The sequence below is a fragment of the Mus caroli genome, chromosome 3 (genome assembly GCF_900094665.2).
Source record: "Mus caroli chromosome 3, CAROLI_EIJ_v1.1, whole genome shotgun sequence".
NCBI classification, from domain to species: domain Eukaryota; kingdom Metazoa; phylum Chordata; class Mammalia; order Rodentia; family Muridae; genus Mus; species Mus caroli.
Genome location: NC_034572.1, coordinates 124,697,479 through 124,725,346, shown reverse-complemented (window position 1 = coordinate 124,725,346; position 27,868 = coordinate 124,697,479). Strand labels below are relative to the sequence as shown.

The window sequence follows — 27,868 nt, the reverse complement described above, 5'->3', positions numbered from 1 at the left end:
CCATCCCTGTGCTCCTAACTTCTCCTAAAAAAAAAAGACACCCACCCAAAAAGAACAACATATAGAAGAAAACCAGAAACACACAGAGTCTAATTTGTCTTGGGCAGTCACAAGACAACTAGCGATCCCAACGTTTAAATCGATGCTTTGGAAAATACCTACCCTAGTGAACACATCTACCTCAATTCAGGGACTTCGAATATAATGAAATGACAAGACTTTTCTATAAAGAGTGAGAAAGGAGAATCTGGAAGGGGTTTTTGAAATTAACTGCGTCTCGTTCAATGAAGTCCTGTCTCAGTACTGTGTGTGTTGACAGTAGCCAATGGACCCTTCATGGTTGAACTTTTCCAAGTCTGCTAAGTTCTAAATCTCATTGACACTGGAGAAATGGCTGCGACGGTGCCCGCCCCCTTTCACACTGCACAAGACCTCTTAGTTCTGAAACACCAAGTAATTGGCGAACAAAAGCTGCCTTTGTGTGGCAGGATTCGGAAGCAACAGACCTGCTTGCAAGGTAACCATCTGTAAATTTTCTTTGACAACTTTGCCCGGATGGTGCCGAGCTGGAAAACCCTTGGTATGTGTTGCCTGTTTAGCTCAGTTGACTAGGTTACAGCTTACGGGGCAATCGTATTTTGTTTTGCTTTAGACTCTAGATTCTAGAGGTCTACATACTGCACAAACCGGGAGACCAAAGGCAACACTAAGCGAGAATCAGAGTATTTTCAAGTCCAAGATCTTTTTCTTTTGGAAAAATGAAATCGTTCGATTTGTTATCAGTCAAAATGTTGACAGAAAGACCCACTGGTCTTAAATGTTTTTTCTCTAGGTGCATCCTCATAATCTTCTTAGACTTTCGGCAACCCAGGACCCCAATGTAACTTCGGGTTATCAGCCCCCAAATCACTTCTTTTATGTATGGTTCTATCATTAGCCTCATGCAGCAAAGCACCCAACAGAAGGGTCAGTAAGAGCAGCTGGGCTTCTCACAGACACCTGAGGGAAAATGCTATCTGGCTGCTCACAGCCATGCGTTTGCCTTTCCCCTAAGTTCTTTGTGTGCCTAAGACTCTTCAGGGCTCACCTCAGAAAAATCTGCATTTAGGATTTTTGTCACCTCACTGTGGGGCTCAAGCACCATTTCCTCAGCTACCAACCCTTGAGCCACCACTGAGCTAGGCAGAGACAAAGCAAAAAAATCACACAGGATCAGTAGCCTCAGTGGCTGTGGGCACTGCACACACCTAAGATTGCCCCTCAGCAGAAACTGCCATAATTGAGAACGGTATGTGTGGGTGTGTGAGTGAGTGTGTGTGTGTGTATGTGTGACAGTTCTGTAATAATGCACAGGAGACTCATTATATAGCATAATCTCTATGCTGGCCTAGTTATTATCCCCTTCAGGAAGGGATATCATCTCTTCAAGGACCTATAGGGTCAGGTCAGGGTGCTGCTTGCCAACGTGAGGAATGAGAAGGCAGAGCGCGGGGGCAAGGGCAGCAGGGCATTCTAAGGCCAAGGTCCCTCCAGGTGACCATTTCAATCGCTTCAGACAAACACTGAGTTTTAAAACCTTTAGATAATCAAGTTCTGTGCTTGCCTTTCACAAACCTCTCCAATGCCATTAACCCCTCCCTCTGAAGTCATTCTCCCAACCTAAATTCTTGAAGCAGCTGAAGTCCTGTTTCCTTTGGTTCTTGCTTCAATGAGGGGCAAGGCTGCTCACAGACTCCAGTGATAGAAACAGTCTTTCTGTTTAGCGATCATTTCTCTCCTTCCTGCCTACGATTTCCAGGGCAAGTGGCAAGCTGCCTTTTAAAGCAGACAGACACCCCTGGGGACAAGGTTCTGTCATCAATATTGGTGTGAGGAAGCAGCTTTACAGATCGCCTCTGGACCCAGCGATGGTGGTGACGTCACCCGCGCATCTGTTGCCATGGCAATCACCATACATCCCCAGTGTCCATTTGGTCTATCTCCCACATTTACCTGCAAGCAGTTACGTCACAGCCTAAATAAAAGGCAGACCCTCTTGAGCTTTGCTCTTTCTCTCTTTTCTCCCTTTGTCTCTGTCGCCCCTTCCTCCCCCCAACAACAAACCAATCTCACATGGGGAGAGACGGGGGAAGGAACGAGAAGACAGCAAGAGAGGAGTAAGAGAGCAAGGAGGGGGCAAGCAGCCCCTTTTATAGTGGGTCAGGCCTACCTGGCTATTGCCAGGTAAATATGGGGTGGAGCTTAGACAGAATGCTAACAATCAGGACACACAAGACTAGGTCCAAAATTGAAAACTAAAACCATAATGTAATCCAGCCATGTCTCCTCTGTGGGGGTGGGGGCTCCTTCCCAATGGATCCAGAGGCAGGGGTGGGGGCTCCTTCCCAATGGATCCAGAGGCAGAGCACAAAGGTATCTGTCTGCACAGCTATGGTGTGATCCATAGTGGCTGAAGAAAATGTGGTATGGATCACACACAAAGGAGTACTACTCGGTCATAAAGAATGAAATCGCACCATTTTCAGGAAAACCAGACAAAACCAGACATCATTTTAGTAGAGGAAATAAGCCAGACTATGAAGGACAGATAGCACATTTTCTCTTACAAATGGAATCTAGATGTTCCTTTTACAGTCAAGAAAATAGAAGGTTACATATGTGGAGGGAGCGAGCGAGAGTGATCAGGATTAACTTTTGAAGAATATTGTAAGTACCAATAAAACACGTCATAATGAGACATCGTTTTATGCCTATAGTGCACACTAATAAGAACTATGTAGGTCTGGGATTTAAAACAGGATTCTCTAGGCCTAGAAAATAAGAAGCTACGCCACCCCCCCCACCCCACCCCCGTGGCTCAACCAGCTTGTGAGAACCTCCTTGGCAGTGGCTTCATTACTGGAACAGCGCACCTACAGTTTAGTGGGTGAGTCTGAGCCGGAACCAGGAGAGCAGGCAGGCAGCAGGGTTCCCACAGCTGCTGCAGTGCAGGGCCATGAGAAGGGCAAACTGGAGACACTCTGGGGTCAGGGTGGGGCGGACTCTCCCATGATGGAATTTAGCTAGACCCACCCCAGGACCAGGACCAGGACCAGGACCAGGCAGAGCAGCCTGTGCCCACAGCAAGCTGGAACCAACCCACGTGACCCTAGACAAGCTTCAAAAACTAAACAACAACAACAACAAAACATCAAAGACCAACCAACAGCCAAAGACCTGAGCAGCACTGAACCACTGACTCAACCAGAGGAAGAAAGAGCAGTTTCCTGACAACCACAGTGTGCTGGAAAGTTCCTTCACGCGAACCAGACACAAAGCACTGGCACTCGCAGAAGTCTCACACTCACTGGGTTCTCTGGCCACCCACTGAGAACAGCTTGAAGACGACGCGGCACAGGAAGAGAATGTTAGGATCCCAGATCCCAGCTTTCCATAGGGAACGTAGACGCTTTATGGAATGTGTAGTATGCAGATTATCACCACCTCCTTCCCCTCATTTGCTTTGCCTCAGATGACCAAGTGTGGGCTGAAGGGGGTGGGTGGGGTGGGGGGCCTAGCAGCCCAAGACAAACATCAACAAAGAGGCAAAGGTGACAGTTCTTCTGATAGCAACTCTTTATAGATTTATATTCACACCAAAATAATGGAATTGGCAAGGGGGCAAGGGAAAAAAAAAAGGAAATGGTAAGTTTATGGATAATAAGATTTTTTTTTCACTTTCCATCACTAACGTTGCCATAGGTATATACTGTGATCTGACTAAAATAATTAGGCAGTTATGTTCTGAGGTGGCAAGAATGTTCTATAACTGACGGTGTTGATGGCTTTGAAACCCTGAGTTTCAATCCCAGCACTTGGGAGGCAGAGGCAGGTGGATTTCTGAGTTCGAGGCCAGCCTGGTCTACAGAGTGAGTTCCAGGACAGCCAGGGCTACACAGAGAAACCCTGTCTCGAAAAACAAACAAACAAACAAACAAACAAAAAACAAAAACAATGAACAAAAAACCCACCCTGAGTATACTAACACACTCCCCCTCCCCCCCACCTCAAATGGTGTACTTTTAATGGGTAAAACCTTTGTTGTGTGAGCAACTCAGTAAAAAGTGGACCAATTTAAAAAAAAAAAAAACTAAAAAAATAATCTACTGATCCAACCAACGTAAAGACATTCCTTGTTTTCTCGTTAAAATGAAATAAATCGATTAAATTTAAAAATAAACATAAAGGACAGCTACAAGGGAAAACTCCTGGACATATTCCCCAAGAGTAAAACTATCATGTATGTGGCTCACTCCCTGGGATGGAAATACCAAAGTGTGCCCCCCCCACCTCACCCCCACCCTGGTAAAAGCTAAGCACAGGGCAAAGCCCGGGAACCCTGGCACTTGCCTGAGGGGGGGCAGGAAGAGTGTGCAGGGGACCTTTTCATCCAGTGGTTAGATGGGACAGGTTAGGTTAGATGGAACAGGTTAGCCTCAGGTGTCTTGCCTGACGTGGTTGCCTGTACTTCTCTCCTAAGACTTGCCACTAATGCAGATGGTCCGTTCCCCGCTTCATACACCTCTGCTTGCCGCCTTCCTTCCTTTGGGTTTCCCCTCCAAAGCATAGAAGACCTCCATCTCACAAAACACGGATGAAAACACTACAGATGGGGTTTCTTCTGTGAGCTGGTTTAAATATTGGGTACCCAAGAGTTCAGGGGGCTTTTAAACCGGAAAGCATTCGGGCTGGACTGTTAGTGTAACAGCCCTTTGCTGTGACCCCTTTCCAGATAAGAAAACAGCAAGAAAGAAGTGATTCAAGACACACAGTGGGTGCTGGAGAGATGGCTCATCAGTAAGAGCACTGACTGCTCTTCCAGAGGTCCTGAGTTCAATTCCCAGCAACCACATGTTGGCTCACAACCATCTGTAATGGGATCTGATGTCCTCTTTTGGTGTGTCTGAAGACAGAGACAGTGTACTCACATACACAAATAAATCTTGAAGGGAAAGGAAGGGGAGGGGAGGGGAGGGGAGAGGAGGGGAGGGAAAAGAAAAATTTAGCCGGGCAGTGGTGGCACACGCCTTTAATCCCAGCACTTGTGAGGCAGAGGCAGGTGGATTTCTGAGTTCGAGGCCAGCATGGTCTATGAAGCGAGTCCAGGACAGCCAGGGCTACACAGAGAAACACTGTCTGGAAAAACAAGAAGAGAAGAGAAGAGAAGAGAAGAGAAGAGAAGAGAAGAGAAGAGAAGAGAAGAGAAGAGAAGAGAAGAGCAGAGCAGAGCAGAGCAGAGCAGAGCAGAGAAGAGAAGAGAAGAGAAGAGAAGAGAAGAGAAGAGAAGAGAAGAGAAGAGAAGAGAAGAGAAGAGAAGANGGAGAGGAGAAGTGAAGAGAAGAGAAGAGAAGAGAAGAGAAGAGAAGAGAAGAGAAGAGAAGAGAAGAGAAAGTTTAAAAAGCCTTTGGAATGGCTTTCTTAAGCAGCTATTATTTTCCAGTTTCATACTGCATAGACATCACTGAGCTCATCTAAGAACTACTAAAATAACCAACAAGAATGAGAACAGACAGTCCAGATACGCCTGCATGGTGACCTGTCTCTCATCAGCACCGTGGATGCCACAGTTTTTCCACCATTCCCGGGGTGTCTGCTGTTTCCAGAGTCCCGGCCAGGTTAAGAAAGGTCTTCTTTTGAAACACAGAATCCGTACTTACTACAGTTGGATAGATAAGGCCCTCGTGGAGCCTAATTAATTTAAACTTGCATTATTCAACTTTACTCTTAACTTTACACTTATTTAAAATTAATTTTTATTTTATGAGTGTTTTGCCTGTGTGCATGTCTGTGTACCATGTGCCTGCCTGGATCTGATCAGGGCATCAGCTCCCCTGAAACTATATTCATAGAGTTGCCAGCTGCCATGTGGTGCCAGGAACCAACCCCAGTCCTCCGCAGGAACAGCAAGTTCCCTTGACCGTTGAGCCATCTCTCCATCTCAATTTCATATTATTCATTAAACAGCACGGGAGACATAAAATCAAACACCTTCAGACCTCTACCTAGTCTGGATCGACCAAAGCTGGCATTTTATTCCCAGAAGTCTTGTGCTTTCTTGGCATGGATCCTGACCAAGTCCAAGTCTTTTTTCTTTTTTCTTTTTTTTTCTTTTCTCCTTTTTAAAATCAACAGTAACTAAGTTATACCATTTTTTAAGCAGTAACTTTTCACATATCCCCAACCATCTTTAGGATATCAAACATTTTTGTATTCGCGAGCAGGAAATGGGAACAAACTGCTTATATGCGCATAGAATCGACAAGAGACAAGACAAGCAGCTGTTGCTGGTTGGGATCAAGCACTGAAGCTGCCTGGCGTGAGGCTCCAGGGAAGTCACAGTAAGGAAGTGACACCTGTTTCCCTCCTGAGGTTCTGAATACTCAGTTCTAGCTAGTGAGGTTGGATACCACCACAGGGGCCATCAAAACAAACTAACAAATGAACAAACAAACAAACAAACAAACAAAAAACAGAAAACAGAAACTTCCAGTTAACTTGCAGTAATAAGCTTGTTCAAAGGCTCTATAAATACCTCTGCGTTATTTTCTTAAGTCATCTTGGGTTAAGATGTGTGTCCTTTTTCTGAGTTCGAGGCCAGCCTGGTCTACAGAGTGAGTTCCAGGACAGCCAGGACTACACAGAGAAACCCTGTCTCGAAAAACCAAAAAAAAAAAAGATGTGTGTCCTTTAAAATACATATATATAACATGTATGGGTGCTTTCCTTGTAAGTAACCACACATGCCTGGTGCCCAAAGCCAGAAGAGGACATTAGATCTTTTGAAACTGGAGCTATAATGGTTGTGAGGTACCATATGGTTCTGGGAGTCCAACCCGGGCTGCCCTCTGGAAGAACAGCATTGCTTGTAACTGCTAAGCTAACTCTCCATCCCCACTCATGTCCTTTCAGTAGTAGCAGCAGCAGCAGCAGCAGCAGCAGCAGCAGCAGCAGCAGTAAATCCCAATCCGCTTTGCTAGTTGAGCCTTAAATTCATTATCTACAAAATCATTTCAACAAGTGACTCAAATATTTTTGACCATACTTCCAATTAATCATGCTGTCCTGGATTCAGGGAAAGAGTGACACACACAGTCAGTCAGTCCCACAAGCCTGTGGTAGCAGGCTGCCACATGCCAGGTCCACAGCTGTGTCTCTGCTCCCTGCTGCCTCTCCAGATCCATCCAGTCTACCCTGTGCTGAACTGCGGGCCCTTTGAGGATGTCCAGGATGGGACTTATCCCACTGCCAAGACAGGGTCTTCGGTGAATACGGGTGAAAACTGGAAGCTCTTAAGTCGTAACATTCTTTGGTGCCTGTCCATTCCGCAAGAAAACCTGGCCAACCCCAAGCTGTTGGGTAGATTCAGGTGTTTCCAGTTACTGTCCCATCTTACCAAGGTCAAAGGACCTTTCCCAGCCCGGCTCTCCTGAGAGAAGATGTAAAGAGAGAGCCAAATGAAGGACGGGAGGCATTTCTCTTGTTAAGGTTCTGGCTGTCTGCACAATATGGTAGACCTCAACTGTGCAACAGTCAAGAAATGGAGAGGCAGCATACATTTTGCACGAAGTAGCTTTGAATCATTTATTCAGAGTACTTGAGGGGATCAGAGGCGGAAACCTGTGCCTAAAACACCGTTATCTCAAGAAGAAGATGCAGGAAGATTATAAATCTGGGCCTGCCTGGTTACGTACATAAAAAGACCCTGTCTTAACATGAGAACAAAAAACGAACAAATAAAACCAGTAATTAATTTACAGTGTTAATAGTTACTAAATCAAGCAAGATAGGAAACGGTAACCGACACGGACAAAAATAGGTTCTAAATTCATTTTGACATGACTTCATTGAGTTAAAACTAATCAGATCCCCTCCCTAACAGCCAAGACGGAAGTTAAAAACAGTCATAACTGGGTGACATTCAGCACGTACTGCTGAGATATGGGTCTATATTTATTCACATAGGAAAATAAGCACATGGAATTTTGAATAAAAACAAAATGATTAGTAGAGAAGAATTCTATGAGTTCGTGAGTAGCTACTAAGACACAGGTAGCCGTAAGTGAAACTGTTATGTCTGAATGGCAGAAATCTAGGTACTTTTTCTTTATTTTTCTGTTCTGTTATGGGTTTCCCCCTGACTTTATATATAATACATGTGTGTGTGTGTATATATAAGATACATATCATATTATAGGAGGTGGAGGGAGAGGAAAGTGAAGGAAAAGGAGAAGAGGAGGAGAAAAATTTCCTTGTGAGAGGAAAAGCCTGGTCTTAATAAATAGGTCTTTAAACTGGTCTTTAAACAGGTTTCTTTGCTTCTTAAAACAGCCACCGCTGAGTGCTTTGGGAACAGCCATGGTTCCCATTGCTATTAAATTAAATTCTGTTATTTACCTTAATTTTCTGTGATGTCATCAGAAAACCCAGCTGTAACTGCTGGAGGTGAAGCATACCCTACAACACAGTCGCTGGCTGTGCAAAAAAAAAAAAAAAAACCACCACTCTTAACAAGAGTTCTGTGTGTAAAGGCCTGGCTCCTATAGGATTCGTTGACCAAAGAATTCGAGCATTGATAACTGTCCGCATGCACAGCTATTTGATAAACTTGCTTAGTATTAGTACTGGGGGCCAAGTGAACAATTAAGATCTCCTTTAAAATAATATGCAAGCCAGGCTGTGGTGGCGCACGCCTTTAATCCCAGCACTTGGGAGGCAGAGGCAGGCGGATTTCTGAGTTCGAGGCCAGCCTGGTCTACAGAGTGAGTTCCAGGACAGCCAGGGCTACACAGAGAAACCGTGTCTCGGAAAAAAAAAAAAAGTGCTATGCAAAACAAAAGTGATATGTGAAATACTCAAGCAACAAATGTTCCCCGAGGAATTTTCAAAACCACACGGGGCAATGACATGGTTATGTGTGGAGTGGATCAGATGACAGTCTTCAAACATTCTTAGCATCTCCTATTTAAGCCATCCCTGAAGGCTAGCCATGTACATTATCCCAAAACACAGTGGTCATTCTCAGTGCTCAAAGAAGTTTACTGGATTTCCTCGAAAGGCCCTTCGGGCAGAGCTTTAGCTTAAGGGTTGGTTGGGACCTGTCTCCAGACGCAGAGACACTTGGCCCCGAAACCAAGCTTTCCCGCTTGCTGAACTTCAGCTCTACAGACAACCAAGTAACCTCTCTGTGCCACAGGTCCTTCATGGGAAACATGGGAGCATTGTTACAACGCCCTCAGTTTTGTAGTGGGGATTTGACACAAAGCATGCGCAAAGTTCACTCATTAGCCAGGAGCAAACGTACTAGCCTACCAATTCTACTTCTTGCGTCATCCATGGGCAGTGCGCTTATTTCTCATGATCACACATAAACAGTCAAAGATTGGGAAGCTTCAGAGGTGAGTGAGGTGACTTTGTGAGGTGTCACTAGCTTATATTTAAGGATGGATCAAAAGGATGCTCGTAACACACATGACTTGGTTCTAGATCTGTTTTGTTGCTGTTGTTTTGTTTTGTTGACGTAAAATGAAGACATGGGGTTGGAGAGATGGCTCATCTGTTAAGAGCACTGACTGTTCTTCCGAAGGTCCTGAATTCAAATCCCAGCAACCACATGGTGGCTCACAACCATCCTTAATGAGATCTGACACCCTCTGGTGCATCTGAAGTCAGCTACAGTGTACTCGTATACATAAAATAAATAATTCTTTTAAAAAAATGAAGACATAGAAAATGCCTAAGTAAAAGTCATAAATATACGTCCTACAAACCTACTCCACATTATAAAGCCACTATTTAGTTAACGCCCCTCCTCAGCTACAACACTCCCCCCGACTTCTTCCGTCTCCTGCCCCCCCCCGCCCCCGGCTTCTTGTCCACCCACGCTGTAACAGCTCTCACGGTCACACTTTCCCATAGCGTTGTTTATCATCACACACCTCCCTATGAATCATTTCTAGTGATAGAGACGCTATCCTGATTCTCCTCCAGCATCTTCTGGGTACCAGTGGTGTGAGAGTAAAGACAGGGATCCGCCAGTAGTGAGAGCTGAGCCTAGGTCCTACTGATAGTTCATCTACGGGCCAGCTGCGGTTTCCCACTTCTTGACTTTCTGTGCCTCAGTCCCCTCATCCACGGAGGGCGGGTGATGAGGTCAGCACTGACTTGCCTTGAGGATGACATGGCCTCGTGGGGATGGGGTAGAGAGCGGCTCTGGCATGGAGCACATACTCAAAACTGATGGTGTAACGTCAATGAATAGTCTCATGGTATTAAAGTTTCTAACCCCAATCTTAGCTTTATGATTCAGCACAAATCTATACATTTTTTAAAGAGTTCTCATTTAAATATGGACTGGTATCTGGTATTCGTACCTTTTACTCCTAAAGTTGAAAATTCCTGACCTATTCCATTAAACAAACATCTGGGGAATAACCTGGACCATGGCGTGCAGTATAAAAAACCTGTGGATAACAAGATTAACACTTGCTCCCTATCCTCAAAGGGATTCTCAATAAAAAAATTAATATAGAGACACCTAACTCATACATCTCAGAGGATAAGAGTGCTTATTGCTTTTGTGGAGGATCTGAGTTCAGTTCCCAGCACCCACTCTGGGTGGCTCACTATTGCCTATAACTTCCTATAACTTCATTTCTAGGAGGTTCCAACACCTCTGGCCTCTTCAGGTACCAACACACACACACACACACACACACATACATGCAAGTATAACATGTTCCTGTACATACACACACAAACACATACTAATATTCACATACTTACACACATGCACATGCATAAACACACACACATATATACATACCCACACACATGCACATAACCTCACAGACACTCAAGACATGCACAAGATTTTTAAAAAAACATCTTAAAAGGTATGAAGAAACAATGAAGATCCAATAGCATTGCACAGGAGAGCAAGGCCCTCCTAGTTGGAAGGGACACAATCAGATGGTTCACGGAGGTGGCACCTTCTACCCTGGACCTTTAAGTATGGACAAGAAGATGAGCTGGGTGTTTCAGGGACACTGGGTCACCAGAACCCAGAGACAAGGATCTGGAGTAAGGCTTAGGACACGCGCCTGGAAAAGTAGCTGTAAGACAGAGAAGTCAGGGGGTGAGCTCTACAGGGCAGAGGTTCCAGACTGCAAGAAGACTTCCAAATGATGCTGAGCAGTGTGGGGTTTGCTCTGAGGTCATCGGGGCAAGGCACCTTGGGAGAACCCCATGCAGTCTGACTGCAGGTAAGTATAGGCAGCAGCCACTGCCTGGGCTTCATCAGGACTGAATGGTGAGAACATGAGTTTGTAGACCCGGGGGGGCCTGACATGGATTGAAGGGGCCCAAGCCTCACTGCCTTAATTTATGAGGGAAGAAAGAGAGTCTCAAGAGCTGCACAGGAAGGCCTTTTAGTTAAAATGTTTATCTTCATTTAAAAACCAAAGCAAAACAAACAAACAAAAAAAAACAAAAACAAAAACAAAAAAAACAAGCAAAAAAAAAAAAAACCAAAAACAGTTATTTTGAAAAGAAATTTTGAACCAAACCAAGTAGCTTGGTCTGATACAATTTTTAATCCTTTGATGCAAATGGGACTATTTTTAATGACAATACACAAGTCTTCACCTAAGAAAGATCCTGCCTGTGCAATCTATTATCTATACCTAAGAAAGGACCCTGTAGATCTACTGAGCTAGCGTGGGCTCCTTCCCTCCTTAGGTGAGGCTCGACTTTAACATAGCAATCTTAGCCCACACCTCTCATGGAAACGGTCAACTAAGGCATGAGGTAGTAGGTTTTTAAAATATAACTGCTTTCCACTTTCACTATTTAGTATAAAACAGTGATATGTTAGCCTAAAGCAAAAAAAAAGATAAATATTAGGCTAAGGATTTTAATATATTCATAAAAATGAGCATACAAACACAGTGAGCAATGTTTGAGGGATTTATTCTCTTGATCCTACAGGCAGGCTGAATGGTTCGCCAAATGGCGGTAAGTGGGAAACATTTTTTTTCTCTTTTTCACTTTTGGTACTTTTGATTTGCTCTTTTTTTTTTTTCCTTTTCTCAGATTTTAATCATTTAGATTTAAAGTCTAATACATCTAAGATAAAATAAAGTTACAACACCTTTTCCTTTCCTTTCTTTTTTGTAAATCTTTCTTTAGTACTGGTTGGAAGTCAAGTCATTGCCCTTGCTGTGTCTAACATCAAGCCAAACCGTCATCTCCTACAATGTCTTTTCTATGATCCAAGTCACCCAAGCTAGTCTCCAAGGGCAACGTTAGAAAGTGCCTTATTGCAAGTGACATCAGAGAAACTGGAACTTCCCACACACTGGTTTTTTTTTTTTTTTTCCCTCTATACCCAGCTAACCTGTCCCTTCGGCTTGATCTTGCCCTTGTCCTCACATTCTCATGGTCTCAAGTTCCTCTCCACGTAATTCTGCAACAGGGGAAAGAAATCCAGAATCTCAAGGGTTAAGGGGGAAACTTCTAACTCAAAATACACCCTCTCCCAAGGCTGTGCAAGGAAGTACAGGTTATTTGATAACTCCCTATCAAATGTTGAAAGGATAAGAGACGTCAGCAAAAACCTGGAGGCCTATTCCCTTGCAACAGCTCCTTTCCTTAGAGGGGAGAGGGGTGTCAAGGAGAGAAGGGGGTTCTCCCTACATCCAGGAGAGAAAGAAAGGGAGCATTCCTAATATCTAAAGATGCTCTGACCGTTAGTGAGAAGCTGTCTGGCTGGATTTAGAGTAATCGGCAAAGCATTAGTGACATGATTCGAGAAGGCACTTCGGTTTTGGGTGTCTTAGATGGTTTTTGTTTTTATACAGCTGTGTTTTCATATCAAGTATTCTTTGGGGGAGAAAAAAACCCCCAGCACGTTTCTATCATCTGCATTTGCCCTAGGTTTCAAGGATCCAGGTAGGAGACAAGAATCTTCCTCCTAAGGCTCCGGTCCCATCCTTTTAATTCTTCCAATGAGCTGGTTTCAGCCGTTACTTGAAACAGAACATTCTACGAGATACGGACTTTCATTGAGCACAGCGGTCAGTCTTATGGCCCCTAACAACAAATAAGAGAATAAAGAAAATACGGCATACAAGACAGGGTTACTTGGCAGATACTTTCAGAGTCTACATTTCATAAGAAACTTGGTTTGATAGAAAACTAGCGTACGAGAAGTTTAAAAATAGAGAGAAGGATGTATACAGGCCCTGTTGGCACTTTATTGATTATGCAAGCTGACTCGGAGCATCTTTTCTGTTCAAGGCTGATGTCACTATCTCAATCCCAGATGAACTCATGACCAACTCATGATCAACTACCATCGCGGCTGACAGTGTTTATGACAAAGCTTAGCAGATTAGGGGATGGAGAGATGGCTGTTCCAGTGGACCCAAGTCCTGTCCCTAGCACCTATAGATCAGGTGGCTCAAAAGCATCTGTGACTACAGTTGCAGGGGACCTGATGCCCCTGGTCTCACGTGTGCACACCTGCATGCAGACACACACACCTACACGTAATAAAAATTTATTATTTTTTTTAAGTTTAAAAACTAAAAATCAGAGCAGTTTTAACGTCTTTTGTTTGGTTCAGAGGCTGACAGCCATTTTTTTCCCAAGTAGGGCATCCCTAGAGGCATTCCTCTCTTCACATCACAGAGCCTCCCCACATCAGCTTCTCCATTCCATCTTTCTCAGGGTTGCGTAGCAACAGCCTCCTCCATTCGTTCATATTGCCATCCTGGGTGCTGAGCCCAGGGTCTCGTGCATACTGGACAAGCATCTAGCATGGACCATTCCCAGCCCTCCTTTCCCTTCTTTTTTGAGACAGGATCTTACAGATTTTTTTTTCCAGGCTGTCCTGAGAAACTTGCAAGTTTCCTGCCTCAACCCCTTGAGTAACTTGGACCACAGGCCTTTGCCTCCAGGCCTGGCTAATCATCTCCACTGAACCAAACTTTATATGCTCTCAGTAATTACTTAATGATGGAGATCAAAATGTGATTTCTGCAAAACTGCCACCAGGTGCCTTAGAGGATCACGGGTGGGTAGAAGTCCCAATCAACGACCAGAGCTTCGAGAGACTCATTGCCTGTAGACAGTCCCCCCAAAATTGAAAATGTCTGCCTTTAGACTTTCTGTGGCGCATCTTCCCTACCCCTCACGGGAAGTGGGAGAGGCAGCGCAGATTCTTCCTGCTTCCTGCTGCCCCAGAGAGCTTCCCACGGAGACTATCATTGCCTGTGGGGCTTTGCGATGATACACACAGCAAGTTCACGATTCCAGTGGGCTTAGCCAGAAATGGACACTGCACTTCAGTGTCGTCTTTGGACTGCACGCTCTCCCCTATCATTGGCTGATGGTTAGAAACACACAGGGCTGACTTGCCAGAGGCTGAGTTCGGGGTCCCCACTTGCTGCACAACCTCTGATTCAGAGCCCTGGTTCTCCACCCCTATTCATTTTTTCTAGCGTTTGCTGTTGGGAATTAACTCATTTTTTTTGAGCTTTGGGCTTCCAAATTTTACATATTGGATTATTTACATCTTTAAAATGATTTGCAGGGTTATAAGGAAAACTATGATTCCTATATTGTGATTTCATTTCTTAAAAAAAAAAATAATCACAATAGGACCAGCGTGAGATGGCTCAGCAAGTAGAGGCACTTGCTGTGGCCATCTAATGACTTGAGTTCAAACCCTGGGGTCCATAATGGAAGGAGAGAACAAGAAACTTCCCAAAGCTGTCCTCTGATCTCTACACACACACCCGTCGTGATGTGCACATGCCGGAATTCATTGGTATACACTTACACATGAATAAAATTAAATTAAAAAAACTGAAGTTGTAATATTTAAAAAGAAACCATGATTTAATGTATGCACACACACACACACCCCTACCTTGCTATGCTGACTCAGGCTAGCCTTGAACTCCTAAACTCAAATCTTCCCGCTTCAGCCTTCTAAGCAGCTATGACTACAAGTTGTGACTTCCCACAGCCTGGACCAGCTTTGTCGCAGTTGCTTATATACTGGCTTTAATGAGAACAACTTTTAAATGGATGCCTCCATTGAAAACCCAACCTTCAGTCCCATGACAGCATCTCGTGTGCTATGTACCTGGAAATAACACACGTGTGCTTTTCCTGCTCACCACAGGCAGCACGGAAATGTTTTATTTTTAATCTCTCAAGTCATTCTCTAAAATCAAAGGGGACCCAATCTGTAAAATCCTGATCTTACCCATAATATGTAAATGGAGAACAAATGAGTCAGGAAGGAGAAAAGGGGGGCTGGAGTGGATCTGATTGCTTACAATTTTTAAGTAAATAAATCCAAAATGGGTCTGCCTACAGAATTAGCAGAATTACTTTTAAAATCTCTACATGCGCCAGGCATGGTGGCGCATGCCTTTAATCCCAGCACTCAAGAGGCAAAGGCAGGCGGAGTTCGAGGCCAGCCTGGTCTACAAAGTGAGTTCCAGGACAGCCAGGGCTATACAGAGAAATTCTGTCTCGAAAAACCCAAATCTCTCCATGCACGTGAGAGTCCAGCTCTGCTAATCACCCTAAGGTGTGCGCTGAAGACTGAGCTAGAACAAGGAGGCTGATGAGAAGAACTCCAAGCCGTGTGGGGGCTGTAGAAACGCTTTAAAAACACCAGGATTCAGCTGCCCGTCACTCCTTTAATCCCAGCACTGGGGAAGCAGAGGTAGTCGCATGTCTGTGAGTTCAAGGCCATAGACAGTAACACCCTGTCTCAAAAAAAAAAAATCAAAACCAGCCAAACGACATCAAAAGATTTGCTCCCAGTCTGTGGTGGTGGTCTTGAGTTAGTGAGGTTGCCACATTAGGGGTTACCCTCATGTCCTTCTAAAACAAGCAAACAAAAAAACCTGCCAGGGTCAATTCAAAAGACAGGACAGAGCGAGGGACATGATCAGTGCATACGGCATCAACTCCTGGGAGTGTGGCTCCCTGGCACACTACGGTGGGCAGAATCATTAGAGATGGGAGATATCTGAGGGGAGGGACGGACGGTGACTGCTCCAAATTCCTGTCAATCATGCGTCTTCCCCTGCTTTGCTGTAGTGTCGTGAGGAAGGGCCAAACAGAATATCCAGGGACTCTGAAGAGGAATTACCCAACCCGTTCTCATCCCTGATAGCCACATGCAAACATTACACAAAATACACTTGAAAAATATATCCTATGCTTGACCGTAAAGGGGGAAAAGCCCGCATACTTAGCTGCGAGACTTAAACAACTGGAATGAGAAAATTCAAATGAATCCATCAGGAAGTCAAATCAGGTACCTCCTGGCAGCACGAGAAGAGCCTCCCTCCTCAGACTCCTCACATGAGGCATGAGCCACAGGCATACAATACCTACCCCTGGGCTACTATCTTTTTATTTACTTATTTATTTTTAACAGTTGTTTTCAAAGCCATACAGCACTGGCACATGGGTGTTTGGAAGCTTCGTGGTGAGGCAAATCTACCTCAGCCCATTTGTCCCAGAAGTGAACCATGACAAAAATCAAATCGGAGCTGTTTGTAAAGTTAATACAAAAGTCAGAGGTGGGAGATCTACTAGACTTCGATCTGTTCACTGGAAACTCAAATGTTTATTCCCTAAAAGAAATATACCAGTCAGCACAATCGAGCTATTCTAAATAACGAAGAGACTGAATAAATAAAAGCCTATAACATTCCGACAGCTATTCCCACTTTAAAAATAACAAATTTACAAGGCAGCTAAAACGAGGCCATAGACATCTTTCCCTCTCCTACCCACAAGGTCTCTCTGAGGAAGACCACAGAGAACCGGAAAGTTCGAGGTTCTCATGATTCAGAGCTACTGTGGCCAGGGCCCACCAGGCAGCTTCCTGACTCTCCCAGGCCTCAGAAGAGACATGGAAGGCTTCTCTCTTGTAAGGTGTTAACCATTTGGGCTGCAGGAGGGACAGATGGAAGTTTGACACCCAGGGTGACTAACTACAGGATAATCTTACCCCACGGGGACCTTTCCTATGTTAAAGCAGCTGTGCTCAGAGCTCTTTTCACACCGTGCCAGAACACTGGGCTCCACCACTAAGACTGGGACACAAGGCACTGGGCTTTAGTGTTTGCTGTTGCTGTCTTTATACCTCAGCAATGGCTTTATTTTCAAACATAAGCTTCAGAGAAAGAAAGGTTTGGAAGTATGCTTTTAATAAACTTTCCTGGGGTCCTGGTTCTGAAATATTAGCAGGCTTGCGCATCTCTTCACCCTCTGTGCCTCTGTGTTTGAAGAACTTACACTGACACCAAGTGGGTCGCCATAGCTGCCTTCTTGTTTATTTGAACTGAAAACTCATATTTAGTTAAGATTCCAGGAGAGACTCGTTCATGAGATACCTGGTATAGATACATTCCCTTAAAGGTTCCGGTTCTAAAAGGAGGTCCCAACTAAAATGTCCTTGCAGAAGGGAAAATGGTGGATGGGCAAAGGCAGTTCTCCTGAGTAGGAACCATGATGTCTGACCTGGGTGAAAACAGGAGCAAGGGCAGATGGTTCTGGGGAGACTTCAGAAGAGGACTCCCTGTGTGTGCCACTTGGCCACAGCTGGAAGCTCAGGACAGCAGTTAGTCACAGAAAGGAGAGGGCCCCCCCCCCTTGGTGCCTCACCCTCCCACAGATGTTTCTCCCCAGTTCTCACAAGCAGCAGATGCAATAAACCCGAATTTGTTTGTAATGCAAATTCAAGTCACCAGGCCGCTCCTACTCGGGAGACTCAAACACAAATGGTCCACCAGCTCCTGACACCCTCTAAGAAAGTCTACCTTCCTAATGTCAGTGACACAAACAGTCCTGCCAGGGGACAGAAGCGAGGAGGAAGAGAGAAGTGTGGTTAGGCCGAAGAAGAGAGGCTGCCTTCCGGTTAAAGTGTTTTTGATCTCAGAAACATTACAAACAGCTGTTAGATATTAAAAACCAAAGATTGTAACTCACTTCAGTTGGACTCTTAAAAAAAAAATTGACATAGCCTTGTGGTTAAAATGAAAGGCTTCTGGAACTGTGCAAACTGGAGGGTCTCTCAATCAAACATACCTGACACAAACGCATTCTCACATGTACGGGGATTCAGCACAGACAACAGGAGAGAGAGGACAGGTTCTCTGGACAGAGTCTACACCTAGTGACATTTGCTCAGCCCACAAATTGTCCCTAAGCGATGACTGATGACACAGATGTCAACAGTTCAATACATGCATAACAATAAATAATAAATACCTTGCATTCTACTGACATTTCAAAGTGGTGCTGAGTTATAAGGTGCATAGGCACGTGTGCATGTGTGTGCGAGCACACACACACACACACACACACACACACACACCCTAAATTGGATATACTAGAAGAATCAGGGGAAAAGACTACAGAGACCAAAGACAGAGAACTGGCTTAAAGGGGAAATGCTCATTTTCAGTATTTGTAGGTGCGGTGTATAAATACCAGGAAGATTATGACACTAATTTCCCACATTTCTTCTCTGACGAGAGACGCATCCGGTCTCCCTGTGGCGTAAACCACCATTCAGTACACACTGTGCTCATGGATAAAACGTAAACGGTTCGGGAAGTGAAGCCATCTTCTGTTACCAGATCTCTAACTTGATTGGAAAAGACTATTTGTTGACCTTTTAGCCTTTCTGTAGAAACCTTCAACTGTTCCTTACCCAGAATGCAGCCCATAAAAAAACAAAAACAAACAAACAAACAAATCTGCACAGCTATTAAAAAAAATCAGATATATTTCTCTATATGGCTCACCAAGTTCTCTACAAGTTTTAGAACCCAGAAACGCTTTCAGTGTTTGGGGAGGTGGGGGTTAATCTCTAAACAATAGACTATGATTGCTTTATCAGTTCATCCACAGTTCAGGTAGAAGATCCCTCACACCACACCGGCATTAAATATCATTAAATACTTGAAATGTTTTAAAATAATGGGGGGGGGGCATTCCTTGTAACCAAGGTCACAAAAATCTCCAAGATTTGATCCCCATGAACCCCAGACCAGCTGCCTTATGACAGTGAGAAAAAGCATGGCCCCCACCCGAGTTTAAATATCCACCTGGAATTTGCAGAAAACCTCTCACAGTGAGTCTGCAATCACAAGGCCCACCAACTCAACACGCTAGCTAGATCATTGTAACCGTGGAGGGCTCGCTCACACCACTGAGATAACCCACAAGCTCTCCCTCCCCATGATGGCCAACCATCTCCTGGGCTGCCTCTTTGGTGACCCTCCCATCTCTCAGACTCTGTCTGCCATAAGGCATCCCTGACACCCCTTGCCCCAAGGGCTTCTGAGGGACTTTTCAGCAATGAGATTCACCCCAATTCACCCGAGAAGTCAGTCAGGGAGATTCACTCCTCTGTGTTCTCACTGGGCTAGGGTGGTGGAGGCGTGGGACTGGGAACAGGCAAGTAATTATGACCGTCCCAGCAGCTTCTCCAAAATGGGGGGGGGAGGGGTACACTGGGTGTGTTCGACAGTGTGATCACGTGCTCACCCTCTACACGTTATCATCCACTCGTTCTCAAGACACAGGTGCCATCTTACCCCAGTTAAAGAGACATGGCACCAAATACCACACGTGACGTCCGTGATGTTGTACACGCCAGCATAGCGCAGTTGTACGACGCTGCATTTTTTTTCCCTTACAACTTTAAGAAAATAACGAAGGAAAACAGCAACAGCTTTCACTACATGATCTTCAGATATTTCCCCAGTTGACAACAAAGTGAAAATGGCTCCCCTGTGGCTCCCCTTTTAAAACAATAGCTAAGGTAATGAAGCAAGACATTTTCAAAGGCCAAAATAACATTCTGAATGTCTAGATCCAAATGAGCCTCAGCAGTTCTGACTGTAAACAGTTTAGGGCTTTGAAAGCTACCTGGTCCTTAGTTAGAGATGGAATCCACTTCCCTCCAATCATCAGCACAGAAACACAGAATATATATATCATTGCTCCTCCGACTTGGCTCCATTTGATTTCATAACTCATGAATCTCTACTTCATTCATCTCAGCCCGTCAGCCTAAATCTAAAAATCCAAACGGGAGACATAAAACCAGCACTGTTCTCAGGCCTCCACTCCACACACAGCTCTTATGGAACGATGGGATGACTAAGTCTCATGCAAGGAAGCCATTGGCAGTGTGTTTGAGGAAATAAGCATCCTGTTGAAACACAAATTAATTTGCACGTCTGAGAATAATTTTCAACATCAGCATGTTACTCACTGTCCTCGGGATGGGTGGAGAAAGGGACCCATTTGACATGTACGGGTCGCTGTTCATATTGGGCATCATTATGTAGCCAGAGTAACTGGAGTAGGAGGGTCCCTTGTTGTACAGGCCTCCGTCTGGATGCTTTCCTGGGAGAAGCCAAAGGACAATCAGAGATGCTGCATCAGCACTGCTTTTACATCACACCGTCTCTCATCAGAAAATCAGCTGCTGCTCAGACAGCCCAGACTTTACACAAAATATCTGCTTATAAGATACTGTAACTGGACTACTAGGCTCTATTTTAGAATGACAATATTGACGCTCCTCGATGGCTTTAACAGCAAACCAGATGCTTTAAAAAAACATGTGGTTCAATTTACTTCCACTACTGACTGATGTTTTTACAAAAATAAGTGTTATTCATCTAACCTAATTTGTTCTAATGCTAACTGGACTGCAAAATACAGAAACACCAGGGAACACACACAGAAACCTAAGTACTGAAATGTTAGTATATAAGGCCACCTACCCCTGACACACATATACATTTACTATACATTGAAGGGTTCTTCTTTTAGGCAAATTCAAAAATTCCTCCTGTGCCTCTGAATTTCTACCAAATGTTAGACTTTTATTGAGGGAGAAAACTGGACCTAGTGTACGGTTAAAACCCAAATTTGTAGTGAATTAACCTTTGGAAATAATAATTTCATCCCTAAATTTATAGTCTATCAAAGCAATGTTTCTTTACTTTTAATTTACTGCATGCAAGGAACTTATGTACTTTACATTACTGTATTTATTTAAAAATACCACATGTATTTTAAAATGCTTTCCTGTACTTAGTGTATGGGCTTTATTTATTTAACTTACGGTATACAAGTTACTGCATCTGCTTGTTGCCAGAAAGGAAGGCTGATATATGATATAGAGCTTTCCCCTGCCACCTGCTTTACACACTGAACGTACGCACACTCCATTCTAGACAGGCCAGTTGTTAAGGAATTGCAGGAGACCAGAAATGCCAACTGATTAAGTAAACCCTATGGTGATCCGATTAAACATGGAATAAGCAGAGAGAGAGAGAGAGAGAGAGAGAGAGAGAGAGAGAGAGAGAGAGAGAAAATGTGTGTTTGGGAGTATATGTTTGCATGTATGTTTGGGTGTTTGAACATGTGTGTATATGTTTGTAATGTTTCTGTGTGAGTATGTAATTTTTTTAAAGTGTCGACAAGAGTCAACAATGAGAGAAATGCCTACCATCTGATTGATATATGTAGCTTCTAATAGTTTTCCTATTTTACAAGCTAAGTTACTGACCCTGATATATCTGCCTACACACTGCCTTCCTTCACTGCACTGAGAACCCACAGGCAGCAACTTGCAAATGAAAAATACTCTTTAGAAACATCCCTTCTCTAAGCATCTGAAAGCCAATGGAAACCCAAAGGCCCAGACCCATGCAAGGCATGTTTCAAAAGAATGCGGTGTACACCGTGAGAAAGCAGCTTTGCATTTCTGGTCATTCTGTTAAAACAGTATGTGGGGAGTCTTGCCTATCTGGTTCCACCCTACTCAAACAGAAGTAACAAAAGAAAACCAGATATTCCCATCAGCCTGTGCCCTATGGTAAAAGTGGGGAGAAAGAGAATCTGGCTTACCGTCATCAGGGTGTTCTCTGGCCTTGTCGTGGTAGGGCTCCTGAGAGGACGGGGCTTGTCTGACCACCTAATGGCATGAATAGCCACCCCCAAAAGAAAGAAGATCACCTTAGAGTTTGTAACAGATGGGTCTGCTGTTAATTCAAAGGTAAAGATTCAGGTAAAACTCGGTTTACTCATTTGGTTAAAATTAAGGACAAACTAGATTTGAGTACTGGAAAAAAATTTTTCCATGTGTATTTTTGAATGATTATTAGGTACTCTGGATCAAAAGTAAGGTGGCAAAAAAAAAAGTGAATTTAGAAATGACGTGTTCTGTTCTAACAACCCATCAATGCTTGCTTGCAGGGTGCCCAGCTTCTAGGATGGGTGAGCCTCTTCAGCCTTGGTTTACTCTGACAAGACCTGATTAAAAGGTCACCAGAAACAACATTTTGTAATGGAAAATGAGATCTGGAAACGTAAACAAAAGAACTACTTTGCTGAGGTCCTAGGGACATTGCCTGAGAGGAGTCCTAGCATTCACTTACAACTTTCAGGCCGAGTGCTACCAGGCTATCAGAGTAGAACTGGTCTGTGGTTAATGGGAGGGAAAATTGAGAGTCGGGTTATAGACATCTAAAAGGTAGCCCGGTTAATATTGGTTTTGGTAAGCACTACCGACCCGACTCAACCACGTGCAAATCGGTGGTCTAAGCTTTACATCTTCCGGGGCTCTGCTTGCCCCACTTCCACCGCGGAAAGATGAACAGTTCAAACACCCAACCCCGGTAGTTGTCAGTTTCCTAAGCATGGCTTTTCTCCTCAGACTACAAAACCGTAGAAATGTGAGGTGGATTGAAATGTGTAAACTACTCCAGTAGAAAGAAAGAGGCTACTCTACAGTCTGGCCAAGAATAAAACAAAAACAAAAACAAAAAAACCCCCAAACAAACAAAAAACCCCACCAGAGTTTAGATGGTATTTCAATCCCTCGTCCGGAGACCCTTTTTACCTGACTTTGACTGCATTCTCGCCCCCTTCCTCTCTCTCTATATATATATTTTTTTTTTGTAGGGCTTTGGGACTAGAAAGGGTCCCTTATATTTTTGGAATCAGGCCCCCCAGCCTTCCCAGATGCGTACTCACCCCTGCCATCGGGACAGAGAAGGTAACTCTGAGGTGTTCTTAAAAGCACTCTTTAAACCCAAAATGTCCCCGCCCCCGAAACCACCCTTTCTTTGGGTTGGGGGTGGGGGCAGAAAGCTGCCATTTAAGGAAAAGGCTATACTCTCCAAGTTTCTCTGGAAGGAAAAAACGTTGGGGACATCATTTGGGTATCAGAACTTTTCTACTGGATGCCCCCGTGAGGTTTCCTCAGCTGCTGAGACAGAGTGGCCACTAAGGTGTGGGCTTTGGGGATCTACGCCCATCAGATGCTCGCGCGCGGCCGGGCTCCCCGCTCCCTCGCGCCGGCACCCACGTGTCTCTATTTACTCTACTCGGGTTACCAGCGCCGTCGCCTTCAGCTGGCCCGGAGATCTGATAAAGCGCGTCCCTCCTCCCTAGTCGCCGCCCGGCTTCCGCCGAGGGCTCGCCTTTCTTCTGCAGAGATCCAGGGCCTGATCCCAACCCAGCCTAACCCCAAATAAACGCTTTTCTTTCCACTTTAAACGCCGGGGTTGCGGGCGGAAGGACTGCGGTGTCGGTACCGTTGGCTGGCTCGGATCGGCTCGCCCACGGCTCCCGGCAGCAGCCTCTCCTGCTGTGGGGACCCGGCCCCGCAACGCCCCCGCAGTTAGGGCGCGCGCCCCGGCTCCACGGCGGTTGGGACGGCCCCTTCTGCGAGGCCCACGCCCGCCTCTCTTTCCTCCTTCCTGGGGCTTCGCTCCTTGGAGCCCTCGGTGGTTTAACGCACTTCTGTGCACTGTATAGAGAGAGCTAGCGGATGCACTTTGTTTTCCACCCCATGATAGACTTCACAGTTGTGTTTAGACATTCCTGTTTTAATGCACCGCGTCCCTCAGAGCCACCGGAACGTCGGAGGACGAAACAGGTCCAATAAAGGCCAACGTTTCCTGCCCATTTGCCACCGTTTAGCCATAGAACCACTTGGGATAAATTTCCCTGCCCGCTGCTCACACACGTGTGCACCATGGACTAGGGGCCGTTATTCCCCACCCAGCCCGCGAGGGATCAGGGCTCAGTGGCCACCGTGGTCGCGCGCCCTGCTTCCCCTCCGCGTCCCAGGGACCCGCCACGCCTCTCCGGACAGCTGCCCACTCACCTCATGCCCGTTGCTGGCTGGGATGATTTCGGACTCGTTAACCAAGGATGACTTGATGTCGGCTAAGTCGCCCTCTTCTTCGGGGTGACTGATCTCGGCGAAGATCTTCTCCTTCTGGGGATCGCCTTCGTCCTTGAAGGGGATCATCTCATCGGTGGCGCAGAGTTCCGGGTCCCCCCCGCCGCCGCCTCCGGAAAGTTGGGGCATCCCGGCGGCTGTGTAATCTCCGCTCCGCTGCGGGAGCACTCCGAGACAGCAGGAAGGGAGGGTCGATGTGAGGTGGGGGAGTTGGAAGACTGAGTGCGGAAGGACTGTGAATGGAAGCGGGGTGGGCAAGCGAGGGGCCCACGGCTGGAGCAGCTGCAGGAGCCTCTGCGATTGCCGCGCTTTCCCACTTAGAAGGACGCCGGCGCCCGGCCCTGGGGCGAAGGGCACCAGACTGCGAGGGCGGCAGCCGCCGGCGCCTCTCAGAGCGTCTACGCCGCTCCGCGTGCACTAGGCTAGGCTGCCAGGGCTGGGTGGCCACCCCACGCCGCACTCGCTGCTGGGGTCTGTGCTTCGAGGACACCGGTTCCGGAGGGGACACGACTTTCCAAAGTGCAAACGAGGGTCTCGTGGTGCGTCACCGTGCAAAACCTCTCCACGGATTCCTCGGATGCTGATTTCGGGTTTTGTTTTGTTTTTGAGAAGAGGAGAGCCGGGCCAAGAGGCTCCGTTTGCCCCAGCGGAGGTGCGAGAAGAATCAGAAAATACCGAAAAGTCCACTTCCTTCAGAGTAAACAATAAAGAGCCACCCGGGCTGCAGACGTCCGCGTTAGAGCTTCTTTCCTTCCCTTTCGCTTCAGTTTTCCTTCTGGAGGAGCATTTAATCTGCTGGAGGGGGAGGGGGCGGAGGAGGAGGGGAGAAAAAGAGAAGTTTGCCAAGAATAAAGTTTGTGCTGATGAGCGCTGGGAATCGGCGGTGGCTGGCACGGCGGAGTCTTGGGGAGTCACAGCAGGAGCTTCGGGTCCAAATGTTCCAGCCCGCAGCTCGGGCCGATACACACACTTACACACACACACACACACACACACACACACACACACACACACACACACTCGAGCCCGATCCCTCTTTGTTCCCGGCTCGAGTTTCTGCCTGGCTCGCCTCTCTCCCCGCCTCCCCTCGGTCAAAGCAAAGAGCTGCCGGTGGCCCCTCGGCTCCTCCGGGCAGACCGGCGGGGAACACCCGGAGCGTAGCCGCTTGCAAGGCTCCGGTAGAGTCCGAATGCCAGGGCCCACGAGAGCGCAGCCCGGTCCCTCCGGTGCGCGCTGCCCCGCAGGTGAGCGGTTGCGCCTTCCCACCGCTTCTCCTCGCCGCGCCTAGCCGGCGCTGCAAAGCTATTCACTTGCGTCGCTTCTCCTCCCCCGCCCCTCCCCCGCCTCCTGCTCTCCTTGGCTGCTGGCTGGAGGGGTGGGGAGGAGGGAGTCTGTTAGGAGGAGGAGGAGATCCAGGTTCTCCCCCCCACACCAGTCCTAGTTCATTTCCTAGCACCCAAAGGACGAGTCATACTTGCGGGGGGGGGGGCGCCGTGGGGGTGCGTATGTGTTTGCGCCCGCCTGTTCATGCCTGGGGGGGGGGCATACAACCTGAAGATACTGAAGATAGACTGGGTGCAGTGTGTAACCCAACCCCAAAGAATAGTGTGGCCCACGTGAAAATTGACAAGAAACTACGGGAATGGCTTAACTTCATCATCTGAGCATCTCTTCTTCTCTGGCCGCCCCCCTCCCCGCCCCCGGCGCCTCACTTCTAGTCCTTTGCCAGTCTCTCTTCAACCTCCTTCCCGCCGCCCACTCTAGCCCCCTCACTCAGGCAAGGGGAGGAAGATGAAAGAGAAAGCCGCTGGCGCTGTGGTCGACACCACATTGATAGATGCTCTGACAGAGGGAATGAGGCGAGAATTAGGAACTAGGAGAAGGAAAAGGAGAAAATGTAACACATTGCTCACCTAACCAGAGAGAAGAGACTCAGCAAAGGCAAACAGAAGAGTTGTGACTCTACTAACCGTGAATCACACACACTTCGGAGACAAGGGCACACCACCCTAGCGAAAATAAAATCTCCAGGCTTACCAGGGGGGAAGGATCAGTAAGAAGGGAGTGGATGAAGACTGAGCCTTAAATATCGCTTCTACGCTATCGCATTCATTGTGCCTTTACCACCGAAGGAACGTGGGTTTTTTTTTGGAGATTCTCGACTCAGCGTGTAGAGACCTCGTAGAAAAAGGAAAATACATCCCAAAAGGAGGGAGAACAACAACCTAGGAGAGGCAGGCAGCACTGGGCAGTTGCTGACATCCTGGAGACTCCGCTGAAAGGGACCTTTAAAGGATGGATGTAAATAAGAATCAAACCTCAAAAATTCTCCGCTTCCCACTGTCTCCTTGGTGCATTTTGGACAGGACTTTTAAGGGCGACGCTTTGTGAAAGTCACTGTGTAAGTGGGGCTTAAGTTTGGAAACACATTGTCTTTTAGCTCTCAACCCCTCCCCTCAAGTCAAATATTCAGGCAAAATCATTAGACCAATGAGGCAGCCATCTGTAGAACCTGGGAGCAGTAAACTGCAGTAAACAGGAAGAATTGTATCTCCATCTTCCTTAAATGGAAAATAAGACGCCACCGAATTGTGTGTTGGTTTCATTACATAAGAACGCTTAGGACAAGAGCTCTCTTTTAAAGGTGAAATTGTGGGCTATTGGGCATTGTAGACTTTAACAGTTCTTTAAGTCAGCATTTAAACCTTTGCTTACTGATAACTACCAGTTTGGGAGCTGGCTATCATTGAATATTGGTTTACTGCATAGGACGTGGTTGGTCATACGTAATCTGATAGACTTAGGTACAATAAGGGTCTGGTGAAAGAAGTCAGAATAACGAAAACTTTTCTTTAAAAATTAAATAATCGTCAAGGCTATACCTTACAGAAGCCAAAAATGGCATTTTCCTTCAAGGCGCCAGGGAAAATAAAAGGAAGGTTGGGAATAAATCCATTTTTATAGTGAAGCTATGCAGCCTCCAGTGTGATAGGGTAAAGAGCAAAGGGACATAGTTTCAGACGTTTACAGCTCCTGCTAACCTAAATTTAACAAAGTCAGAATTCCTCCTCTGAGTGAGCCAATTTGACTGAGCACAAGAACCCTTGGAAGATGCAGCTTCATCAAAGAAGTCGGAGTAGACCGGTCCTTTTCATCAAACCCAGAAGGGGGGAGGGGGCAAAAAGAATAGCCAGAGGGTATTTTTTGAAAGCCAAGAGGAGATTAAATGACGAGTCTACATCTTCCCTGTTTAAGTGTTGCAACTAATTCGAATTCTCATTTTCTCCTTCGCGTTAATTATCTGGACTATGTGAGTCATACGAAGCTTACTTAGTTCTAGGTGTCCCAGAGATTAGGAGCTCAAGATGGGAATTTTTGGAGCAATGACTAGTGAAAATGGTTTATTACAAGGGCTGGGATAGGTGGCTGCACTTGGTACCTTGCTGTAACCCTCTTTGGAAGCATTGGTTCTAACGAAATCTCCTAATGGCCTCGCTCTGCGCGAGTGGTCTC

The 27,868-nt window shown here is 46.0% G+C and overlaps 1 protein-coding gene across 7 annotated transcripts in view; it reads right to left on the bottom strand.

The window, feature by feature from the left end:
* The window catches only part of Lef1 (lymphoid enhancer binding factor 1), a 113,578-nt gene extending 87,920 nt beyond the window's left edge, over positions 1-25,658 (bottom strand). For 3 of the 7 annotated variants that reach the window (XM_021157754.2, XM_021157757.2, XM_029475591.1), the window contains exons 1-3: positions 24,278-25,464; positions 22,012-22,078; positions 20,363-20,496 (exon numbers count right to left, since the gene is read on the bottom strand). In XM_021157754.2, the coding sequence (XP_021013413.1) occupies positions 20,363-20,496; positions 22,012-22,078; positions 24,278-24,484 (408 nt within the window). In that variant the 5' untranslated portion in view covers positions 24,485-25,464. Of the gene's footprint in view, positions 1-20,362; positions 20,497-22,011; positions 22,079-23,139; positions 23,323-24,277 lie in introns of those variants that run through there. The other 4 variants (XM_021157756.1, XM_021157755.1, XM_021157759.2 and 1 more) reach the window with 2 other exon arrangements.
* Positions 25,659-27,868: the final 2,210 nt, after the last annotated feature.